Raw genomic sequence first — 26,021 nt, 5'->3', positions numbered from 1 at the left:
ACTTTCCAGATTGAAATCTAAACTGGAAAACTGAAACTTGTTGCTTCTAACATGTGAATGACAATCAGATCAGGAACGATCCTTTTACACAGGAGTGAGTTTACTCCTCTCCATCAGCCTATGACAGCAGCAAATCCAAATCCAAAGCCAACAAATCATGTATGTAAAGTGAAGCAGCAGCGCTTTAGTTTAATGAGAAGCTGAAACACAGCTGATCCTCTACATGATCACAAACACCAAAAGTGAAGTTTCTGCTTTGACTGTCATGGTCCTGAGTCAGTGACACAGTGGTTCCAGGTCTCTGGACTCTATAATGTTTGAATATTCTATGTTGGTTTCATTTATATTATGCTATAAGGTGTTTAGGTTAGAATAATCCCTCCTTCTGTGTTCCCCGTCCTCTTGTGTCTAGTTCTGTTTGTTATTTGTGTCTCAGTCTTGTCTCCATACTTATTTGCCTTTCTGTCTCTCCATCTCATTTGCACTCAGTGTGTCTCAGTGTGTGTTTCTCATGTTTCCCGTTTTATTCTGACAGTCTCCTGTCCTGTGTGCATCATGTCCAGCTGTGTTCACGTCACCTGTTTTCTGGGAATTTAGCAATAAAACTATTTCCAGCACAGTTTTGCCTGAGAGTCCACAACTCTGCCTCCCACAGAAAATTTACCATGACATTGACTGATGTTTGGTTGTAGACTGCCTCAAGATCATGTATGGATGATATATTTAAACCCTTAGATTTAGATTTGTTTATTTTTCGTTTATACTGTAAAGTCTGCTGGTGAGTAAGTACTGATGTGCACTTTTATTCTATTAAATTATAGAAAAATGGAAAGACAAACCTCATGAGTTTGGGGCTGCAGCTGCTTCTTCAGGCCTTCTGCTTTTTGTTTCACCTGCACGAGCTGTTTGATGATATCAGTGTTCTTCTTCCACTGCAGGTGAAATGTAGCATGATGTTAACAACATTAAGTGTTTTTATTTATTTTTACTTATATATAAGGAACCCCATTAGCTTCCACAATAGTGATTGCTGGTCTTCGTGCACAATGCATAAAAATCAAAAACCCTCTTACAGTATTTACAATAATTAAAAACTGTGTAAATAGATTTTTAATTTTTTTTGAATTAGGAATAGTAGCTAGTTCTCTAAGGCAGTTATAAGGCAGTTTATTCCACTTAAAATATGCTCTCAATATAACGATCTTTTTAAAAAATTGCTTTTGGATCAAGTAATTACTAAATTGCAGTTTGTTACACACTGTGTAGCATGATTGTGTGTTTCATACGATACTGCAGCTGAGCAGAGAAAAGATGTGTTGTGTTTAACAGTGTTGCTTTCTTTATAAATAAAAAGAAGCCAAAGTGTAATTTAGTTTGTACTGGAAGCCAAAAACGTTTATTATCTATTCGATCGTGCATTAATAACATCTTATTTAGAAGGAGCATTTCCTAACCACAGCTATGGCCTGTCTCATTTTCTTAATGACAGAGTCTCTATGCTGAGACCATGAGGTGGTGATTTATAGTAACACCAATTAGATTAATCTGGGTGACCTGTTCTTATACTGATCCAGCTGTGAAGAGAATCAGTTATGGACTGTTGACTAAACATAGTCTACTTCCAGTTAACATAGATTTAGGTTTAGATGAACTAGAATCATGTTATTTTTACTTATCCAGTAAAACACGTTCATCAAATCTTCTTGTAATATGCTGGTCAATTCTGAATTATCACTAGCTGAATAAAACATGGTGGAATCATCGAAGTATTTAAAAGATGAGATTTTCCCAAGACGTGGCAGATCGTTCATGACAACTGAATAGAGAAGAGGACCGAGACAGCTGCCTTGGGATGGACCACAGTTCATATCGCAGCTATCTGAGAAATAACCATTATAATAAACCTTTTGGCTTCTTTCAGACAAACCACTTTTCATCCAACACAGAGCAGCTGGTGACCAGTGTTGGGCAAGTTACTCTGAAAAAGTAATTAAGTATAGTTACTACAAAAAAAGCTCCTGCTGGCCAAAACTGCAGGAATATAAGTGCACAGCTCTGTGATCATTGGGAGGATGACAGCATCACATATGTCCATGTTTACCTCTGTGTGCTGAGAGATGCTTTCACTGACCTTTGAGTCCAGTGTAGGAAATGTTTTCATCAGCTTCTGAATGAGTTCATCCTTCTCCTTCTCAGAGTTGATCATCTGTCAGAAAGAAAGACAGATGTTGATGTTTCTGCAGTGCTTTGTTCATAAAAGTGACAAAATTATTGAAGCTTCACACTGTGAGCAACATGTTTTGTGGTGATCTGTATGAAAGAAAACCTACACACAATACTCGAAGCACATAGTGCACACTGTGGGAATTTACGACTGTGCGTAAGTCCCCCCTAATATTTGTATGATCCGAGCTCAGGCACTAAGCGACTGAGCGAGGGGGCGGGGGCAGCTGCTGCCTGCGAGCGCGCTGTTGGAGAAGCGCAGACAGAGGAGAACTGAAGTTTGACCAGGTACCAAAGCAAATAATTTGTACTGTACAAATAATGTAAATATGACGGTGTATCACAAAAGATTGATATCAAACTGATCACTTGACCCATATTACGTTACTTGCTCTTTGAGTGAATCAACAAATGGCAAAATGAAAAGCCGAACAACAACAAGAGAGTCTTAGCTTACATGTGTGTTTATTTCATATTTTCAGTTGTTACCCTCCACGGCTAAATAAATCGGTTTCAGTAATGCACTGATATACAAGAATGGACATAAGGGGCTTCTTTCAAAGAAAAAAGTCAGGTAGATGTTATTTTATATATAATGCTTTGTATGTTGTTCAGTATATTTCTATGCAAAACAAGAGGAACTTCAATACACAGCAGTATATTCACAGTTTAAACCAGATATTTACATACACTTTATGGAAAACACAAGAACATTTTTTTACTGTACAACATCAATTTAGAGTAAACTTGTTTTGTTTTGGATAAATAAATATTGAAATATCTTTTGAATTAGTTAAATGTCAGAATAAAGAGAGACAGAGCTGTCTATTTTTATCACTTTGATCAAATTTAGGAGCACATATACACTAAGTTTATTGTTAATTAATAAGAAAACTCCAGACGATTCCATTCTGAGCTGAAGAAGCTTCTGATAGGTTAGTAGAGTCCATGTGAGTAAATTGGCGGCACAGCTGTGGATGCATATAAGGCAAAACACAGAGGCTGTATCCCAATTCAGGGTCTGCAGCCTTAAAGTACGCAGCCTCAACGGTCCTCAAGGGCCACGTACTCAAAGACCGCTAAGGCCGGAAGTGCGAGGCTTGTGAAATGGGACGGTCTAGCCTCCGTCGGGCTGCCCAGGTTGCCTAGCAACCATGATAGCTGGAAATGTGTGGTTGACAGAAATGAAGGAGAACATATTTTGTTCATTTGTTTGTTTGTTCCTACACGAGCTTTGTGTGATTTAATAAGTATCTGAGGCTGAGACCACAGGACTGTAAAATATGATTGTTGGGCTTCATATCTGAGTTTGAACTCTGTTTCAAACACTGAGCTTCAGTAAAGATTCAAGTTGCAGTTGTTTATATTTCATATCACCTTAAATCTTCACTCAAAGACAAGTATCTTTGACAGTGTATATATAGGTGTATTATATATAAGAGACAAATATTGTTCTTTTAATATGTTGGCATTACTAAATTTGGCTCATTGCTTACATATATGTGTAAAAAGCAAATGTACAAGCTGTGATAACTGTTTCTGATAAAATGAAGAGTAGACTGATATATTAAATATTCCTTTATTGGGTGAGAAAATCAGACCATGTCATAACTGCTTTATATTTATCAATCTAAAAAAATAAACATTTAGTCTGATTTGATGTTACAGTTAAAAAAGTGTTTTTATCTGAAGAGTTTGTAAATATCTGGTTTCAACTGTATATTTGATGATGTTGGTGTTTGGCTTGATTGTCAGCACAAAGAGGGAGAGAGAGAAACAGAGAAAGAGAGAGAGAGAGAGGAACAGAGAGGGAGATGAAACAAGAGCAGGTGAGACACACATGTTAGTCAAATGGTTGTTTACCAAAAGTATCACCGTATCATAGGTCCTCATGTATCTCATACCTAGTGTTTCTTTTGTTTGTTATTTTTCAAATTCTATATTTATTAAGTTATGCAGGCTTGTTTGCACAACAAGGCTAAATAATTATATAAACTTTTCTCAATCTAAATAGTGGACTTTGGTAGAATTAAAAAATAAGTGTAGTGCAGGTCTATGATGATTTTTAGTGCTACTATCATCTAGTTCTGATTCTGGTTCTGTCTTGGTTAAGTCCTAAGTAGTCCTGATTTTGAACTGTTGTAGTCCTGTTTTAATTCCGGATCAGTTCTGGGTCTGGTTGACCCAGAACTGATCCGGCCCCCCCAATCCCACATGCATACTACCCTTTAGGGCTAGGCCCCGGGTGTATCAAATGTCTGCCTCCGCCTCTGGATGTGTCCTTGACCCATCTCAGCTGATTTAAATGGTTAGATTACCTCCTCAACGGCTGTGTCCCAATCCAGCGACCACACGCTCCGGAGTACGCATTTTGACACCTATTACGCCACAGCGACGCGACGACGGCTGTCCCAATCTGAAGTGTACTCCAAAGCTGTGTCCCAAAACGTCGGCTGCATCCTTCGGAGGACTCAGTCTTCGCGGTCTACATGGGCCGGGTCCTTCGAAGACCGAGAAGGCCGGAAGTGCGAGGCTGTGAAATGGGACAGTCTAGCCTCCGTCGCGCTGCCCAGGTTGCCTAGCAACCATGATACTAACAGCTGGAAATGTTTCCCACAGCTTTGTTTAACAGAAATGAAGGAGAACATATTTTATTCATTTGTTTGTTTGTTCCTACACGAGCTTTGTGTGATTTAATAAGTATCTGAGGCTGAGACCACAGGACTGTAAAACATGATTGTTGGGCTTCATTTCTGTAACTGAACAGTCATTTTAAGATTAGCTAGTAAATAACAAATAGTTAATGTTGTTCATGAGACTAAAGTCAGTGTAAATATGATATGGCCAATATTATAGTTATTATACTAATCATTATTAGTTATTACAGCAATGAGTTTGTTAACAGTGAACTCTGTGTCAAATACTGAGCTTCAGTAAAGATTCAAGTTACATTCATTTATATCTATATATCTATATTTAGATCTATAGTGTTACATCATATTCTATAAGGATGTTATGTGTTTGTTTACTTTCTGCCCAGTTTGACCCATTTAGCAGAAGTCAGCCTGTTTAAAGCTCTGATATCTATTCTGTATGACTTAAAGCAGTTATGACATGGTTTCTCACCCAATAAAGGAATATTTAATATATCAGTCTACTCTTCATTCTATCAGAAACAGTTATCACAGCTCGTACATTTTCTTTTTACACATGTATGTAAACATTGTGCCAAATTTAGTAATGCCAACATACTGAAAGAACAGTATTTGTCTCTTATATATGATCCATCTATATATACACTGTCAAAGATGCTTGTCTTTGAGTGAAGATTTAAGGTGATATGAAATATAAATAACTGCAACTTAAACCTTTGACACAGAATTCAGCTTCACTTCTCCCTGTTGGAAGCAGATTGTGAACCATGTGACTTTATAGCAGGTTTTTCTTAAATCTGTTCAACCAAACTGACCTACAGGACACACTGCTGGCTAACTGGTGTTTTTATTTTTATCTGGATGGTTCAGCATCACCGAGACACTTGTCAAAGTCCTGGATATACAGCGGTCACAGAACATCTTCGCATTAGGCTCATTATCATCTCACTGTCCAGTGTGTGTTGCTGATGATTGTTTACCACATTAGAAACATTAGCTGATGGATTTAAAGATGAACTTTGATAAAGATGTCTCACACCAAATGTTTTCCTTAATTGAACAACAATCTCTCATGAGTGAACAGCTTCATTTAAATCAAGTTTTAAATCTTTCTTTACAGTTAAACCGCTAATGGTAATTTATATTTCCAGTTTATGATGTGTTCATGTAAACTCTGTAATCTGTGAACTTTCTATTTTAATTTTTACTGTTATTAAAATGATTAAAATTACTCAAAAGGGTAGAAATGTAACGGGAAATTTGTGTTTCACCTGATTTAACCTCAGTTTGCCGTTGGTCTGTAGCTGCAACTTACTTGAACTAATGATCAGATTAAAAAAAATCTGTTTGATTTATTTTTTCACAACACCCACATCAAAAAATATCTTTGTCCAGAGACGTTTCTGCTGTGACTGATGATTGGCTGTAAACTGTCTCAACGCAGAATCTTTGTGATATGCTAATAATAACTCACTAATAATATGCATAGAGACTTTTTTATGTTCTTATATAAATAAAGCCTAGGATTTTTTTTCTACACATATTGTAGAAAAATACTGGTGTGCACTTTTATTCTACAAATTCAGTCAACAAATTCATAATGTTTATGGAAACACAAACCTCTCGACTTCTGAACTCCAGCTCAGCCTTCAGCTGCTCTGCTGCTTGTTTCACCCCCTGGAGTTTTTTACATTTAGACACAATAATGAAACAAAACCAGTCACATTAATGCTGTATGATGTAAATATGAGGGAGCTGATGTAGCATGATGCTAACAACATTAGGTGTTGTGGGATGACGTCAACAATCTTGCAGTGGTAGGATTTCAAAGTTGTGTTTGGTTAATGACACAGAAACTGCTGCTGGACAAAACTGCAGGAATATAAGTGCACAGGTCTGTGATCATTGGGAGGATGACAGCATCACATATGTCCATGTTTACCTCTGTGTGCTGAGAGATGCTTTCACTGACCTTTGATTCCAGTGTAGGAAATGTCTGCAGCACCTTCTGAATGAATTTATCCAGCTCCATCTCAGATTTGATCATCTGTCAGAAACAAAGACAGACAGATGTTGATGTTTCTGCAGCGCTTTGTTGATAAAAGTGACAAAATTATTGAAGCTTCACTGTGAGCAACATGTTTCCAACCATTGGGTCCTCTTACTCAATCTGATTGGTGCAGTTATTTTAATGATTAATTTAATTACAGTCACAAACTCACTAAACTAAAGTCAATTTATTTATTAATTTATTTCTTCAGCACTTTCTTTAAATACAACAAATGAGGGTTGGTGCTACTCTGCTCCATGTCATGACCTTGAAAAATAATTGCAGACCCTGATGCCAGAAAAAACTTATTATTTCTGTCAATGTGAACTTTATAGAATAATTAAGGATTCAAACAGAACCACAGCTTTTACAAGGATACTTTAGTACACAGGTGAAACCAGATATTTACAAACACTTCATAAAAAAACTTTTTTCTTTACCGTCAAAGATCAAACTTTGTTTTGTTTTAGATCAATAAATATTAACATATTTTTTGTATTTGTGTAATGTCAGTATAAAGACAAAGAACACATGTTTTTTCATTACTTTCATGCACTAAGTTTATTGTGTCTTTATCTAACAAGACTTCAGGAAAACAACTGTGGACTTCCACATGTGTGGCTCATCTATTGGTGCAATTTCCAGATAACTGAAGGTCCCACGTTCATCAGTTCAGACAATAATACACAAGTATGAAAACATGGGAACGTACAACCGTCATACTGCTCGGGAAGGAGACGGATTCTGAGTGTAGGAACATTTTTGGTGTGAAATGTGCAACACAAACCCAGGACATCAGGTAAAGACCTTGTGAAGATGCTGACTGACACTAGAAAAACAGCGTCACCATCCACAGTAAAATGAGTCCTGTACCACGAGCTGAAAGGTTACTCTGGGAGGAGAAAGCCATTACTTGAAAACCATCATAAAAAAGTCAGACTACAGTTTGCAACATGGGGACAAAAATCTTAATCTTTGGGGACATGTCCTGAGGTCTGACCAAACAAAAACTGAACTGTAATGATAAACTGTATATTTGAGGAAAGAGGAGGAAGCTTTGAAGCCTCAGAACATCATCCCAACTCTGAAGTGTGGGGGGCGACAGCATCATGTTGTGGAGCTGTTTTGCTGCAGAAGGGACTGATGCAATTCACAAAATAGATGGCACGTACATGTTTAAGCAACATCTGAAGACATCAGCCACAACATTGAAGCTTGGGTGCAAATTGGTCTTCCGAATGGACAATAACCCCAAACATACCTCCAAATTAGTTACAAAGTGTTTTAAAGACAGCAAAGTCTGGGTGTCGGAGTGGCCATCACAAAGCCCTGATCTCAGTCCCACAGAAAATTTGTGGGCAGCACTTAAAATGTGAGTGACAGCAAGAAGGCCTACAAACCCGACCCAGTTACAGCAGTTCTGTCTCTCAGTGAGCCCAGATTCCAGAAAACTATTGAGAAAGTTTGTGGAAGGAAATCTGAAACATTTGGCTGAAGTGAAACAGTTTGAGAGTAATTCTACTAAATACTAAGAAGTGCATGTATACTTCTGACTCTGATGAAAGTAATAAAAAACCCACAACAAATATCTTTCTCTATTCTGACATTTCACAACTACAGGGAGTGCAGAATTATTAGGCAAATGAGTATTTTGTCCACATCATCCTCTTCATGCATGTTGTCTTACTCCAAGCTGTATAGGCTCGAAAGCCTACTACCAATTAAGCATATTAGGTGATGTGCATCGCTGTAATGAGAAGGGGTGTGGTCAAATGACATCAACACCCTATATCAGGTGTGCATAATTATTAGGCAACGTCCTTTCCTTTGGCAAAATGGGTCAAAAGAAGGACTTGACTGGCTCAGAAAAGTCAAAAATAGTGAGATATCTTGCAGAGGGATGCAGCAGTCTCAAAATTGCAAAGCTTCTGAAGCGTGATCATCGAACAATCAAGCGTTTCATTCAAAATAGTCAACAGGGTCGCAAGAAGCGTGTGGAAAAACCAAGGCGCAAAATAACTGCCCATGAACTGAGAAAAGTCAAGCGTGCAGCTGCCAAGATGCCACTTGCCACCAGTTTGGCCATATTTCAGAGCTGCAACATCACTGGAGTGCCCAAAAGCACAAGGTGTGCAATACTCAGAGACATGGCCAAGGTAAGAAAGGCTGAAAGACGACCACCACTGAACAAGACACACAAGCTGAAACGTCAAGACTGGGCCAAGAAATATCTCAAGACTGATTTTTCTAAGGTTTTATGGACTGATGAAATGAGAGTGAGTCTTGATGGGCCAGATGGATGGGCCCGTGGCTGGATTGGTAAAGGGCAGAGAGCTCCAGTCCGACTCAGATGCCAGCAAGGTGGAGGTGGAGTACTGGTTTGGGCTGGTATCATCAAAGATGAGCTTGTGGGGCCTTTTCGGGTTGAGGATGGAGTCAAGCTCAACTCCCAGTCCTACTGCCAGTTTCTGGAAGACACCTTCTTCAAGCAGTGGTACAGGAAGAAGTCTGCATCCTTCAAGAAAAACATGATTTTCATGCAGGACAATGCTCCATCACACGCGTCCAAGTACTCCACAGCGTGGCTGGCAAGAAAGGGTATAAAAGAAGAAAAACTAATGACATGGCCTCCTTGTTCACCTGATCTGAACCCCATTGAGAACCTGTGGTCCATCATCAAATGTGAGATTTACAAGGAGGGAAAACAGTACACCTCTCTGAACAGTGTCTGGGAGGCTGTGGTTGCTGCTGCACGCAATGTTGATGGTGAACAGATCAAAACACTGACAGAATCCATGGATGGCAGGCTTTTGAGTGTCCTTGCAAAGAAAGGTGGCTATATTGGTCGCTGATTTGTTTTTGTTTTGTTTTTGAATGTCAGAAATGTATATTTGTGAATGTGGAGATGTTATATTGGTTTCACTGGTAAAAATAAATAATTGAAATGGGTATATATTTGTTTTTTGTTAAGTTGCCTAATAATTATGCACAGTAATAGTCACCTGCACACACAGATATCCCCCTAAAATAGCTAAAACTAAAAACAAACTACAAACTACTTCCAAAAACATTCAGCTTTGATATTAATGAGTTTTTTGGGTTCATTGAAAACATGGTTGTTGTTCAATAATAAAATTATTCCTCAAAAATACAACTTGCCTAATAATTCTGCACTCCCTGTACAAAAAATATGTTAACAAAAAAGTTTACTCTGATTTGATGTTTGACAGAAAAGAAAAATGTTTTTGTTTTTTTTCTGAAGTGTCTGTAAATATGTGGTTTCAGCTGCATCTTTAATAAAATGAACATGTGCAAGATTCTCACTCTTGTCTTTGTCTCTTCACACATTGTTAATCACATCAAACATTACAATAAACAGAAGATTTAAATCTCACTTTCACTCAGTGCTATTTGATCAGGTGTGTGATAAGGTCAATATTTAATAAGGAATAAGTTCAAATTTCAACAGCACAAAATGCTGTCAGTTTTAAAAAAAAGTAAAAAAAATCAAACTTTCTACTTTACTGTGAAGCAGGTTTTACAATGTTTCATCCTCTTTTACCCTCATTGTGCTTTTGGTATGTGGCTAAAGTTTGTTAAACAAAAAATGAGTGAAGGTTCTACATCCTGCTTCCTACAACTGAACAGATAAAGACTGTATCCACACGATGGCCATAAAGGAGCAACATGTTCTTATCCCAAAGCGTAACATATCGACACTGTGACAAATCGTGGGTACGTTACGCTTTCGCCCACCCAACATGCCTGTATGTTAGATGTTTGAAAACATGAGAACCGTTAGGAATAAATCTACACATGTACATTTATTTTACTTTATCATCGCTTTGAAAAACACTGTCTGACACGATTAAGGCTGTGGTTAGGGTTAGGGCTGGAATAAACAGCTGGATCATGTCTTACCACCAGGAGCGCATCATAGGGACACTGAAGGTTTGTTGTAGAACCTTTCGCGTTACGATGATGCGCCTCAGGATGTGACGAAACGCTGGCATGTTACACGTTGGGAAAGAGAGCGGTCTCAAAGGAGATGTTATTATTTTGCTTCTTTGTCACTGCTTGTAAGAACCCTGTTCATGCTGTATTGATCCCTTTGCAAAGGTTTTAACTTTATTTTAAAAAATCTCAGAAAATCACTTTGATTTATTTTTTCCACAACATCCAAAAAATCTCTGTACAGAGAAATTTCTGAGGTGACTGATGTTTTATGGGCTCAAAGTGTGGTCATAAATATTTTGTACTTGTATGTGTAAAAAAAAATTGTGTGTGCGTAAAAAAGATTTGTATGTGTAAAAAAGATTTGTGCGTGAGTAAAAAAGATTTGTGTGTGGACTTAGCCAAAAAAACCCTGCAAGTTACAAGTACGAATTTTGACCCTATTTTTCTTCCTTTCATCTGATTGGTCAATGTCATGTCAATCACAAATGTAACAATCCAATCAGAGAACAGATGGGTTTGGCTGTCGGAGGGGCGCTTTTTTTGAACTGCCACACACAAATCTTTTTTACTCACGCACAAATCTTTTTTACACATACAAATCTTTTTTACGCACACACAATTTTTTTTTACACATACAAATCTTTTTTACACATACAAATCCTGATTTACAAGTACAAAATATTTATGACCACATTTTGAGCCCATAATGTTTGGCTGTAGACTGCCTCAACATGCAGATCTTAAACTGAGTGGGGAGGGTTGGGACAATGAGACCCTGAGATCCAGCACATATTCTTACATGTACACATCCTGGATTCTTTTTTTATATTTCAGACCTTCAGATTTGGTGAGTAAATATTGATGTGCATTTTATTCATAAAGAGAGTTGAGTCAGCACATTTTGAATGTTTACAACTGAAAGACAAACCTCGTGAGAATTCTTCTCCATTTGATCCTTCAGTGTCGCTGTTGTTTTTTTCAACTGCTTGAGCTGATTGTTGATTTCAGTTTTCTTCTCTGACTGCAGCTGAAATGTTACATGAAGAAAGAGCAGAAGGAAGAAATGTTCATGTTTAAGACACAATAATGAAACAAAACCAGAGTCACATTAAAGCTGTATGATGTAAATATAAGGGAGCCGATGTAGCATGATGCTAACAACATTAAGTGTTGTGGGATGATGTCAACAATCTTGCAGTGGCAGGATTTGTGTTTGGTTAATGACACAGAAACTGCTGCTGGACAAAACTGCAGGAATATAAGTGCACAGGTCTGTGATCATTGGGAGGATGACAGCATCACATATGTCCATGTTTACCTCTGTGTGCTGAGTAGGGATGGGTATCGAAAACCGGTTCTCGTTCCCACTGTTTCAATTCCTTGGAATTGTTTGACATTTTTGCAAACGATTCCCTTATCGATTCCAGTCGCCCTGAATGACGTTACCACGTTGTGGAGCGTCATTTACCTGGCAGGAAACACGGCGCCTAAGCGGCTCAAACACTCAAAAGTTTGGTTATACTTTACGAGAACGGATGACAACAGGGCACCTTTCAATACTTGCAAAGTAGATATTTCATTTAAGGGAGGAAACACTACGAATATGCAAAAGCATTTGCTCACAAAACACGCGATGACCTTAAATGAATGTCGTGTTTTTAATTCGCTCCGGACTCGTGAATCTCAACCCAGCAGCAGCGGTAACGTTTGCAAGTCCTCTCCCGTTAATGTGGCAGGTAAATAATCAACTAACAGTGCATATTATGTTAGCGCGATCTGCCTTATTACAAAACCTGCCATTACTGTGCATTTAGGTGACCATGATGAGAGAGACAGACAGAGTCTGGCTCAGATGCTGGCAGTTCTCGCTGCAGTCTACCGGTAGCGTCTCCTTTCAGGCCAGGATAGACGAATGTCACCGAGCAGTGACTAAGTTTGTGGTAAAAGGCTTGCACCCATTTGCCACAGCAGATGATTTTCGGTAAGTGAATGTGTTTAATTGCAGGCAGAGACATTACTGGATATTCTTGTGTAATTGCTACAGAATAATTTATGTTATACTTTGTTATTGCTACAGAAGAATATTTATTTTATTATTTTACATTTACAATTTTTTTCCTGGGGACTCTGTGACACCCCATTGAAGAGCCGTAGGCTGGATCTCTTAAGATCTCACTGCTGGGTTTGTAAGGCCATGTTACTCCTAAATTTCTATCTTGTTCAAAGAGAAGATATAAAACAAAGTTCTAAGCTAATTGACCTTAGTGTTCTCCTTTTTAAAAAGAATCGATAAGAGAATCGATAAAGAATCGAATCGTTAAACAGAATCAAAAATGGAATCGGAATCGTGAAAATCTTATCAATACCCATCCCTAGTGCTGAGAGATGCTTTCACTGACCTTTGAGTCCAGTGCAGGAAATATTTCCATCAGCTTCTGAATGATTTCATCCTTCTCCCTCTCAGATTTGATCATCTGTCAGAAACAAAGGCAGATGTTGATGTTTCTGCAGCGCTTTGTTGATAAAAGTGACAAAATTATTGAAGTTTCACACTGTGACCAACATGTTTATGTATAGAAATACTTTAACCCTTTAAGACCTACCATAGAACCAAGTCCGCCAGAGCTTATATTATATTTCTACATGCTGTAGTGCCATTTTTGGGAGCATTTCAAGTTGATATACATCAATACAACAATTATAGCCCAAATTTTAATAATATGTCTGCATTAAGTGCATAGTAATTACATAAATTGCAAAAAAAGTGCAATAAACTACAAAAAATGTAAAATCGTTTTTGTTTTTTTAACATATGTTTCTAGTAAGAGAAATTTAAGAGGCTTATCCCTCAAACCTGTAAATACAAAAAAGTTGCACAAAATAGTTTCCCACCACAGGAAATTTATTTTAAGTGTCTTCATAGTTTTATTTTTGAAATACACCAATTTTTATATACTGCAGGAAAATCGAAAATAAATATTATAGTGCAAATTTGCAAAAAAAGCAGCATATTCATCAAAATAAACTATTTCCAGCAGTGCAATTTGAGTCCTAAGCATCCCAGAAACGACATAGAAAGTCATAAAGTCAAACATAACTTTTAAAAACACCAGTATAGGCTCATGAGGCCCTGATGGTAAAAAACTACATTTGCGAAAAATGACGTCACTTCCGGTTTCGGGCAGGACATGGTGGACATGCGATAGTTCGCGCTGACGTCTATTCCAACGTAGGAAGTGTTACAAACAGCTGATCGGATCGGCAAAGCGTGTTTCTGGAATATTATGTTTTTGTTGCTGCAAATGCTTTTTATGTAGTTTTTGCAAAGCTATATGTGGAAGGAAACTGTGACCTAGGACAAGCTGATGGCATAAGATGTAAGTACAACTCCTCCGGTTTCATATCCAAAAAAAATTATTCCGCTAGCTTACGTGGTTGCAGTGCTACCAGGATTTAAAAATAGTTACGCAAAACAGAGCGTGTCCGCTCCGACCGTCTTTAAAGGGTTAACAGACAACAAATAAACAAAATAATTTCCCTTCCTTACTCTGCAACTGCAACAATGGAAGGCAAAACACATGTGTGTGATTACACAATGCAATCACACATTCATTCATAAAAAGTTAATAAATTAAGTTCTATATAGAAATAAGAGAATGAGAATTAATTAGACATTTGTTGTCAAATAAACAAAATTATATCTAAAGTTTCCTTCATAACTCTTTACAATACAAAGATAAAGAGAATTTTGTCAGCATATTAAAATATTTACAATGGAAGAACAAACCTCGTGACATTTGGACTTGAACTGATTCTTCAGGTTCTCTGCTGCTTGTTTCTCCTGCTTGAGCTGATTGATGGTTTCAGTTTTCTTCTCCAACTGCAGGTGAAATGTTACATGAAGAAAGAGCAGAAGGAACAAATGTTCATGTTTAAGACACAATAATGAAACACAACCAGAGTCACATTAAAGCTTTAAATAACAGCTGAATTGTGAAAATATAAGTTGGTTCATACAAATAAGTAACAATGAAAAATTTATTTAAATGTTTTATTTGAATTATCTAAATAATTTAAATAAATGAATATTTGATTTTGAATGTAGTGTCTCCAAAAATAAAAGTAGATTTTACTTAAACACACACACAAACAAAATATAACATTTATAAAATCTGATTTATAAAAAAAAAAACAACTACACTGTTTTGTGTTTATTGGTAAAGTTTTACATCACTCCTAAAAACAGAGGGACAAATAATTTTCTACTCACTTCCAAATACAGGTGACACTGTTGCCTCTGTTGTTGCTGCCCTAAAACAACACTTTTTACTTAAAGTAAATGTTGTTGTGGAAACACTTGCTTTCACAAAGTGAACACAAGCTTTACATTAGACAGTTATTCAGTATGTGGCCAGCTTGTGTGACCTTGCTTTTAAATGTGAGTTTGATGACAGAACAGAAGAAATGATCAGCTAGCTGAACACATGTTTAGCTCCAGCACAGGAGAAAGACCTGATTGGACTCTGGATAAAGCTGCTACACTGGCAACACAAACAGAAGCTGCAGTTCAATAAGCTAAATCCATAGTCTGTCTAAGTCTCGTGCTGCAAAATGCTCTAAGACCTGTTTCGGCTGTGGTTCAAACAGTCATCTAGCTAACTTTCATCAGTGTCCTGCTGCCAGAGCTACTTGTAAACTGTGTGATAAAGTTTGTCCGTGTCTGCTGCTCATCCAAGACAAGAGATGTTTGGCGAGTCCACCTACCAAAACTGACTGCACTTTACTTAATAGATGCTTTGTATGCATCAAAAAGATTAAAATGCAGCATAAATGTGAGCACACCTACTTCCTCAGCTAAGGACATCCATCTGATTTTGGACACAGGCTCAGCAGTTTGTATTTTGCTTAACCACATCTACAAAGAGCACTTCAGCAATACACCACTAAAACCACCTGATCTTCAACTGGTTACATACACAAAGAAAATAATTCCTGTGTTAGGCTGAACATCACCCTTTTAGGCAACACTGTTCTACCCCCATGTGCTGCTCCTACTGCTTCTGTGATCTCTACAAACACATCACCTGCTTCCTGCATCCCTGCTGCCCAGATATTGACTGTGTGCATAAAGTGAAACAACTCTGAAAAACAACTCTCATGCCTCCAAACGAGGCAAGATTTTCTTGTAAAACAAAGGGGGGCCCAGCAAAAAAAGTTTAGGAGCCACTGCTGTAGACAAACACCAGGGTCCTCATCTTACACACACACACACACACACACACGCCTGAATGTCTCTGACTTACTGCAATGGCCACTGTGTGTGTGTCTGTGTAGAACACATGTGATAGAGCATAAGACATGTTTGTGCAGCTAACCTAAGTGACAAAGTGATATTACTATTGCTAAAGCGATATGGTTAAAATATGTGACCAATACATAGAATAAAGAAATTTCCACCACATGGCACAGAGAAACCTGCGGCGTTTGCTTCCCCCAAACTGTCTGCAACAGAACAAACGTTTTCTACTGTTGAAAAAAAAAGCTCTTGCTGGTGTGTGGACTGCAGAGAAAAGGAGAACATATTTGTGAGGCCGACGTTTCACTCTGCAGACAGACCTCCGAGCTCTGGCAACGCTGCTGAGCACCAAAGGCATTCATAGGGCGAGAATGAGTATCACCCGCTGGTCTGCTGTTATTTACCACCCAGATTCTCTGAGTCATACAGCTGACTGTCTATCTCGTCTGCTTCTGCCTGTTTCTTCACATCACACTTCGGATGCAGATCTTGAAATGGTAACTCAAATTTCTGCTGCCATGTCAACACACACCGTCTCAATGAACTCAACAAATTTCTCTGTACATTTTCAACCAACAACAACACCCTGCAATAAAAGACAGTCTTCACCCTGATGAGAAAACACTGAATCTCAGAGTGACTGATGTCTGTAAAACTCTGAGGAGAGTTAATGTATGAAAGGCAGCAGGACAACATTAAAGGACGAGTACTCAGAGAGTGTGCTGAGCAGCTAGCACACGTCCTTACAGACATCTTTAACACCTCGCTGTGGCAGACTGTTGTTCCATCATGTTTCAAATCTGTCACCATAACTCCAGTGCCCAAAAAATCCACCATCATGCGTTTTGCCCTCTGCATTAACTCCCTTAATAATGAAGTCCTTGTAGAGTCCCTTCCACATCAGTCTTTGTACTGGCCAAACCGCTCCACAGAGCGATGTCCTCTGCTCGTTACCTGAGCTTTACGAGAACAGTCACGTATGAATGCTGTTTGTTGGTTGATCATCCCCCAGGAGGTGGTGAAAAAACTGACCCCTCCCACAGGTATCAACACCCCCATGTGTATCTGGCTGCTGGTCTTCCTCAATGACAGAACTCACTCTGTGAGAGTGGGAAACGCATCTTCAACTCCACCTGTATCTCCATCCGGTCGTTAAGTCTGACGTCACTAGCCGTGTCTGGGCCTAAACTCCGATGCAGGTCCATATATCAAACGATCACTATGGCATTACTGAGAGTTGAAAAACTGTCTAAAGTCTTTCATCTTTAATAAAATGATCAGCGTTCTGCTCTACCAGGTGTAACAATTGAGTTTAACATCCAGGCATCCATGAAAACGGAATTTATGACATTTAACGGAGTTAGAAGTTAGCAGGAAGTTAACTCGCTAGCTTCTATCTAAATACAATATAGCATGTCCTGACTGCGGGGTTTTGGAAACAAATTAAAGCGTACAGCTCTGTTATCACTTCCAGCATAAATGAAGACAGAAAACTAAACAGCAGTGACGTTTGTAGGGTTACTGAAGTTGGGCTAGCTGGTATATAATGATGTGCTACGTGACCGCTAGCGACACAGCTATGTTAGCATAATATAAACAAGCTAACTTTTTTTCCACTCGATAAAAGTTAACGTGAGTGTTCTCGGTGGTCAGGAACAAATGTAATCGCATGGCAGGATGCTGTAAAAGGACCAAACTTCAGCCAGGAGAACAACTGAGATAATCCATCCACAATACGAGGTTAGTCATTCATATACTGCTGCTGTAGTTACATCCTAAGGTTTTAAAAACTGAGCTTAAATAAATGATTAGCGGTAATAAAAGCCGAGGGAGGTCAACAGTGATCACTGACTGTTTTAGGAGCTTTTTGAGATTAAATAGAAGAAAATACAAAACATTAAACATGTTAACAACACAAAAGCCACATTAAACGCAGACTACTTTAGGCCCGGAAGTAGGATTCGTCACGTCATCACTTAACAATCGGATTGGCTCCCATCAGGGCTGTTTACTGAGCCCGCTGCTTTTCACGCTGCTGACACATGACTGCAGCGCTGCATCTTTCTCTAATCGCATGATTAGGAACGCAAATGACACAACAGTGGTGGGTCTCATTAAGGACAACACAGATCTGTCCTATAGAGGACCGGTGCAGTGTCAACAATCCTGAATGTCAAGAAGACCAAGAACTTGATCATCAACTTCAGGACAAAACAGTCCAGTCATTCACCACTAATCACTGACAACAGAGCTGTGGAGGTAGTCAGCAGTGTCAACTTTCTGGGGGTGCAGAGAACTAAGAAGTTAGACTGGTCACCAAACACATCAGCACTGGTTAAACAGTCTCAGCAGTGTCTGAGCTTCCTGCTTCCTCCCAGGACTTCTCTTCCATCCATCCAGGAAGTTGAGCACAGATGCTGTCTCAGCAGAGTCCATAACATCATCAGAGACTCCGCCCACCCCCACCATGCACTGTGCTACCTGCTGCCCTCTGGATAGAGGTTTAGCAGCATCAGGACCAGGACAGCCAGATGTTACAATAGTTTCATTCTCCAACCATCAGCACACCAACCACTAACCCTGACTGCCTCCCCCTCCCCTCTGTCCCCCATGACTCTATATTTACAGCTGTGTCATTTCATGGCTGAAATGATGGTTGTACACTTTTCTGTTGCTGTTATTGCTGTTCAATATATTAAAGGTCCTGCACAGCTTTTCTTTGCCACTAAAAATATTTCATAATCCTAAAAACATTTCTTTTAATATATTGTTACACGTTTATCCAAGACTCTTTTTTATATTTGAAACCTTTAGACTTATTTTTATTGATTTATTTATATTCTACAGTCTGATGACGAGTAAATGCACCACAATTTCATTCTGATGTGCACCAACTGTTCTGAATGACAATAAAGTGGTGATTCTGTTCTATTCTGATAGCTTTATACAAAGAGATTAAATCAAAGCTATTTTATGTAAATATAAGTGAGCTGATGTAGCCTGATTTTAACAACATGAAGTGTTGTGGGACGATCTGAAAAATGTGTATAAGGTGGATTTATAAGTGCTTTTGTGGTCAATGATACAGAAACTGCAACAATGGAAGGAAACACACATGTGTGTGATTACACAATACAACCACACATTCATACATAAAAATAATAAATTAAGTTCTATATAGAATTAAGAGCCTGCTATGATATAAATTACAAAACTACGATCCCAAAGAAACACATTCATTTGCATTTCATTATTAGTTCATAGTTAATTGAGTATTTTAAATTAACAGTGTTGATAGAAATGAAAAAAGGAAGATGATGAGTTTCTGCATGTCAGCACTTTCTTTGGATGTAAACATGAATTATAATCTTGTTCAATATATAGAAACAGTTACTTTTAGAGACATTTGGTGTCAAATAAACAAAATAACAAAATTTTGGTGTCTTGTGTTGGTCAGTAAAGCATCAGTGTCAGAATTAAATGTAAAAACATAAAAGCATTTTTTGTCTTTTGCCTTTGTTTCATCGTCCCTACGCATGCTCAATCATCCAAGTAAGTTTTCAGTGGGAGAAACCTTTCGTCACTCATCCAAGTGACTTCTTCAGTCTCAGGTGACTGCAGGTTTCCCCAAATCTTATAAACAGTACATTTGCATAATGACTAATACGAGCACCACTGAAGGAACAATGGGCTGTGAGGTCAGTTCCTTGATGAACATCATCATGTTTAAGGAACACGTCTGTTCAGTGACAAATAGTTGGAGATCAACATATTCCTAAATAAAAAATAAGCAAAGAACGAGGTTGCCACGTTCTTCGGTCATTTTGCTGTTCAGTTATGTCCTACAGCAACTACGACAAAATTTCTAGATGAGTTCCTGAATTTATGTTTCAAATCTATGAGGCACCGCCTGGAAAATAAATGAAAATAAACACCTTCAAGCACGGAGAATACAACAGAATAAAGATTGTTGTCAATAAATGACAGTTAATCACAGCATCACTGCAAACAGCAGATAAATCAGCCTAAAAAATTATAATCAGTACAGCTCTGCTTATTTTCAATGAATTATATAAAATCAGGATTTCTGAATTTTTCTTCAGAGTGTTTCCATCACCAGAGAAAGAGATCTGATTAAAAATGGCAGTCATGTAAATGCAGGAAGTTAGTGTATAAAAAATGAACCTGTTGTTTTGTGGAATCGAGCTCATTTCTCAGTCTCTCCATCTTCTGTTTCTCTTCCTTGGCTTGACTGATGTTTCCATAAAGCTGCAATTAAAGAGAAACAAAAACAGAGAAGACAAAAGTACGTTTTTATGTTTTTTGTTATAACATGTGAGTGATAACACAGAGTCAACAAATTAATTACTATATGGAATCACAAGTTTGATATGATATAAACTGAAGAATGGAGAACCTAAAGAAAAAACTGTATTTGAATTTCATTATAAGTAAATTAATTAAGCTTTGTCTTAAATTAAGAGTTTTCATATAAGAAGCAAGTATGTGTGACAACAACACACACCGTCTCAATGATGTCAACAAATTTCTCTGTACATTTTCAACCAACAACAACACCCTGCAATAAAAGACAGTCTTCACCCTGATGAGAAAACACTGAATCTCAGAGTGACTGATGTCTGTAAAACTCTGAGGAGAGTGAGTGTATGAAAGGCAGCAGGACAACATTCAAGGACGAGTACTCAGAGAGTGTGCTGAGCAGCTAGCACACGCCCTTACAGACATCTTTAACACCTCGCTGTGGCAGACTGTTGTTCCATCATGTTTCAAATCTGTCACCATAACTCCAGTGCCCAAAAAATCCACCATCATGCGTTTTGCCCTCTGCATTAACTCCCTTAATAATGAAGTCCTTGTAGAGTCCCTTCCACATCAGTCTTTGTACTGGCCAAACCGCTCCACAGAGCGATGTCCTCTGCTCGTTACCTGAGCTTTACGAGAACAGTCACGTATGAATGCTGTTTGTTGGTTGATCATCCCCCAGGAGGTGGTGAAAAAACTGACCCCTCCCACAGGTATCAACACCCCCATGTGTATCTGGCTGCTGGTCTTCCTCAATGACAGAACTCACTCTGTGAGAGTGGGAAACAGCATCTTCAACTCCACCTGTCTCTCCATTGGCTGCCATCACAGCTGTTAACTGAGCCCGCTGCTTTTCACGCTGCTGACACATGACTGCAGCGCTGCAACTAGGGCTGCCACGATTAGTCGACTAGTCACGATTACGTCGACTGTCAAAATCGTCGACGACTGATTTAATAGTCGACGCGTCGTTTGAAGCTTTGTAAGATCACAAAAGACGCAGGAATAAGTAGTAGGATTTAAGAGTGTAATAACGGACTGAAACAGAAGATGGCAGCACTGCATGTACAAGGATGCCAGCTGTCGTTAAATCCCGAAGAAGAAGAAGCAGCTCTGTCCCAGAATTCATAGCGCAGCCCAGCTCAGTTTCCAACAATGGCGGCAGCTAGTTAGTTTTAATATTACTCTTATTATTCTTTCTGGGTCACAAAATAAACGTTTAACATATTTTCAGGCGAGAATGTAGCTGTGTAAACCTCAAATATCTGCTCAGTTTATCAAGACACCACATATTTTCAAAAGCGCTCCGACGTTTTCGGAGACGTCTGTTACCCACTAGCTCGATAGCTAGCTGGGGGCAAGGCTCACTAGAGCCCGTGAGAACACCGGACTCCCGGCTAATCGTTTTCAAACCCACCGCCGTCTTTCGCTACTCAGGTTAAACATGATATATAAGTCACTTAGATAACTTAAAAATTATATTGTCTGGCTTTTTTTTAGTGTTTTATTTGTTCCTGAGTAAATCGGTTTTATTAAAGTTATAGTTTTTACACAGCTGAATAAACATCAAGCAGACAACTGATTATCAAAAGTGTGAGATGCTCTTGAATATACTCCGATGTCCTGTTATATTTTAGATAGCAAGGAGCAGACGGCTGAGTTTATTAAACTCCACCGAAACAATCTACAAATGTCATTAAAATTTAATAAACTATCATCTTGTCTTTATTTTTTAGTTAGCACATACCTTAAACACTTAAAGCTGTAAGCTAATGATAGTTATATAAGAGCAGATGCTGCTGGTGCAATAAGCTGTACTTTTATGTCCAATGGATGCATGATCTGATTAGTCGACTAATCGCAAAAATAATTGGTGACTAGTCGACTATCAAAATAATCGTTTGTGGCAGCCCTAGCTGCAACTTCCTCTAATCGCATGATTAAGAACTAAAATGACACAACAGTGGTGGGTCTCATTATGGACAACACAGATCTGTCCTATAGAGGACCGGTGCAGTGTCAACAATCCTGAATGTCAAGAAGACCAAGAACTTGATCATCAACTTCAGGACCAAACAGTCCAGTCATTCACCACTAATCACTGACAACAGAGCTGTGGAGGTAGTCAGCAGTGTCAACTTTCTGGGGGTGCAGAGAACTAAGAAGTTAGACTGGTCACCAAACACATCAGCACTGGTTAAACAGTCTCAGCAGTGTCTGAGCTTCCTGCTTCCTCCCAGGACTTCTCTTCCATCCATCCAGGAAGTTGAGCACAGATGCTGTCTCAGCAGAGTCCATAACATCATCAGAGACTCCGCCCACCCCCACCATGCACTGTGCTACCTGCTGCCCTCTGGATAGAGGTTTAGCAGCATCAGGACCAGGACAGCCAGATGTTACAATAGTTTCATTCTCCAACCATCAGCACACCAACCACTAACCCTGACTGCCTCCCCCTCCCCTCTGTCCCCCATGACTCTATATTTACAGCTGTGTCATTTCATGGCTGAAATGATGGTTGTACACTTTTCTGTTGCTGTTATTGCTGTTCAATATATTAAAGGTCCTGCACAGCTTTTCTTTGCCACTAAAAATATTTCATAATCCTAATAACATTTCTTTTAATATATTGTTACACGTTTATCCAAGACTCTTTTTTATATTTGAAACCTTTAGACTTATTTTTATTGATTTATTTATATTCTACAGTCTGATGACGAGTAAATGCACCACAATTTCATTCTGATGTGCACCAACTGTTCTGAATGACAATAAAGTGGTGATTCTGTTCTATTCTGATAGCTTTATACAAAGAGATTAAATCAAAGCTATTTTATGTAAATATAAGTGAGCTGATGTAGCCTGATTTTAACAACATGAAGTGTTGTGGGACGATCTGAAAAATGTGTATAAGGTGGATTTATAAGTGCTTTTGTGGTCAATGATACAGAAACTGCAACAATGGAAGGAAACACACATGTGTGTGATTACACAATACAACCACACATTCATACATAAAAATAATAAATTAAGTTCTATATAGAATTAAGAGCCTGCTATGATATAAATTACAAAACTACGATCCCAAAGAAACACATTCATTTGCATTTCATTATTAGTTCATAGTTAATTGAGTATTTTAAATTAACAGTGTTGATAGAAATGAAAAAAGGAAGATGATGAGTTTCTGCATGTCAGCACTTTCTTTGGATGTAAACATGAATTATAATCTTGTTCAATATATAGAAACAGTTACTTTTAGAGACATTTGGTGTCAAATAAACAAAATAACAAAATTTTGGTGTCTTGTGTTGGTCAGTAAAGCATCAGTGTCAGAATTAAATGTAAAAACATAAAAGCATTTTTTGTCTTTTGCCTTTGTTTCATCGTCCCTACGCATGCTCAATCATCCAAGTAAGTTTTCAGTGGGAGAAACCTTTCGTCACTCATCCAAGTGACTTCTTCAGTCTCAGGTGACTGCAGGTTTCCCCAAATCTTATAAACAGTACATTTGCATAATGACTAATAGTAGCACCACTGAAGGAACAATGGGCTGTGAGGTCAGTTCCTTGATGAACATCATCATGTTTAAGGAACACGTCTGTTCAGTGACAAATAGTTGGAGATCAACATATTCCTAAATAAAAAATAAGCAAAGAACGAGGTTGCCACGTTCTTCGGTCATTTTGCTGTTCAGTTATGTCCTACAGCAACTACGACAAAATTTCTAGACGAGTTCCTGAATTTATGTTTCAAATCTATGAGGCACCGGCTGGAAAATAAATGAAAATAAACACCTTCAAGCACGGAGAATACAACAGAATAAAGATTGTTGTCAATAAATGACAGTTAATCACAGCATCACTGCGAACAGCAGATAAATCAGCCTAAAAAATTATAATCAGTACAGCTCTGCTTATTTTCAATGAATTATATAAAATCAGAATTTCTGAATTTTTCTTCAGAGTGTTTCGATCACCAGAGAAAGAGATCTGATTAAACATGGCAGTCATGTAAATGCAGGAAGTTAGTGTATAAAAAATGAACCTGTTGTTTTGTGGAATCGAGCTCATTTCTCAGTCTCTCCATCTTCTGTTTCTCTTCCTTGGCTTGACTGATGTTTCCACAAAGCTGCAATTAAAGAGAAACAAAAACAGAGAAGACAAAAGTACGTTTTTATGTTTTTTGTTATAACATGTGGGTGATTACACAGAGTCAACAAATTAATTACTATATGGAATCACAAGTTTGATATGATATAAACTGAAGAATGGAGAACCTAAAGAAAAAACTGTATTTGAATTTCATTATAAGTAAATTAATTAAGCTTTGTCTTAAATTAAGAGTTTTCATATAAGAAGCAAGTATGTGTGACAACAACACACACCGTCTCAATGATGTCAACAAATTTCTCTGTACATTTTCAACCAACAACAACACCCTGTAATAAAAGACAGTCTTCACCCTGATGAGAAAACACTGAATCTCAGAGTGACTGATGTCTGTAAAACTCTGAGGAGAGTGAGTGTATGAAAGGCAGCAGGACAACATTCATGGACGAGTACTCAGAGAGTGTGCTGAGCAGCTAGCACACATCCTTACAGACATCTTTAACACCTCGCTGTGGCAGACTGTTGTTCCATCATGTTTCAAATCTGTCACCATAACTCCAGTGCCCAAAAAATCCACCATCATGCATTTTGCCCTCTGCATTAACTCCCTTAATAATGAAGTCCTTGTAGAGTCCCTTCCACATCAGTCTTTGTACTGGCCAAACCGCTCCACAGAGCGATGTCCTCTGCTCGTTACCTGAGCTTTACGAGAACAGTCACGTATGAATGCTGTTTGTTGGTTGATCATCCCCCAGGAGGTGGTGAAAAAACTGACCCCTCCCACAGGTATCAACACCCCCATGTGTATCTGGCTGCTGGTCTTCCTCAATGACAGAACTCACTCTGTGAGAGTGGGAAACTGCATCTTCAACTCCACCTGTCTCTCCATTGGCTGCCATCACAGCTGTTAACTGAGCCCGCTGCTTTTCACGCTGCTGACACATGACTGCAGCGCTGCAACTAGGGCTGCCACGATTAGTCGACTAGTCACGATTACGTCGACTGTCAAAATCGTCGACGACTGATTTAATAGTCGACGCGTCGTTTGAAGCTTTGTAAGATCACAAAAGACGCAGGAATAAGTAGTAGGATTTAAGAGTGTAATAACGGACTGAAACAGAAGATGGCAGCACTGCATGTACAAGGATGCCAGCTGCCGTTAAACCCCAAAGAAGAAGAAGCAGCTCTGTCCCAGAATTCATAGCGCAGCTCAGCTCAGTTTCCAACAATGGCGGCAGCTAGTTAGTTTTAATATTACTCTTATTATTCTTTCTGGGTCACAAAATAAACGTTTAACATATTTTCAGGCGAGAATGTAGCTGTGTAAACCTCAAATATCTGCTCAGTTTATCAAGACACCACATATTTTCAAAAGCGCTCCGACGTTTTCGGAGACGTCTGTTACC

At 38.5% G+C, this 26,021-nt stretch overlaps 1 protein-coding gene across 3 annotated transcripts in view; it reads right to left on the bottom strand.

Annotated features, from left to right (window-relative positions):
• The window catches only part of LOC146390158 (uncharacterized), a 60,153-nt gene that overhangs the window by 13,930 nt on the left and 20,202 nt on the right, over positions 1-26,021 (bottom strand). For 2 of the 3 annotated variants that reach the window (XM_084923196.1, XM_084923197.1), the window contains 9 exons: positions 24,551-24,634; positions 20,366-20,449; positions 14,672-14,764; positions 13,284-13,358; positions 11,813-11,911; positions 6,850-6,924; positions 6,498-6,554; positions 2,132-2,206; positions 840-932 (listed from right to left, as the gene is read on the bottom strand). In XM_084923196.1, coding sequence (XP_084779322.1) covers positions 840-932; positions 2,132-2,206; positions 6,498-6,554; positions 6,850-6,924; positions 11,813-11,911; positions 13,284-13,358; positions 14,672-14,764; positions 20,366-20,449; positions 24,551-24,634 — 735 coding nt within the window. The remainder of the gene's footprint in view (positions 1-839; positions 933-2,131; positions 2,207-6,497; positions 6,555-6,849; positions 6,925-11,812; positions 11,912-13,283; positions 13,359-14,671; positions 14,765-20,365; positions 20,450-24,550; positions 24,635-26,021) is intronic. The other variant, XM_084923198.1, reaches the window with a different exon arrangement.

Source organism: Perissodus microlepis, chromosome 3 (assembly GCF_051167445.1).
Source record: "Perissodus microlepis isolate ML-2025 ecotype Zambia chromosome 3, ASM5116744v1, whole genome shotgun sequence".
NCBI lineage: Eukaryota > Metazoa > Chordata > Actinopteri > Cichliformes > Cichlidae > Perissodus > Perissodus microlepis.
This window is presented reverse-complemented; position numbering and strand designations above follow the sequence as displayed.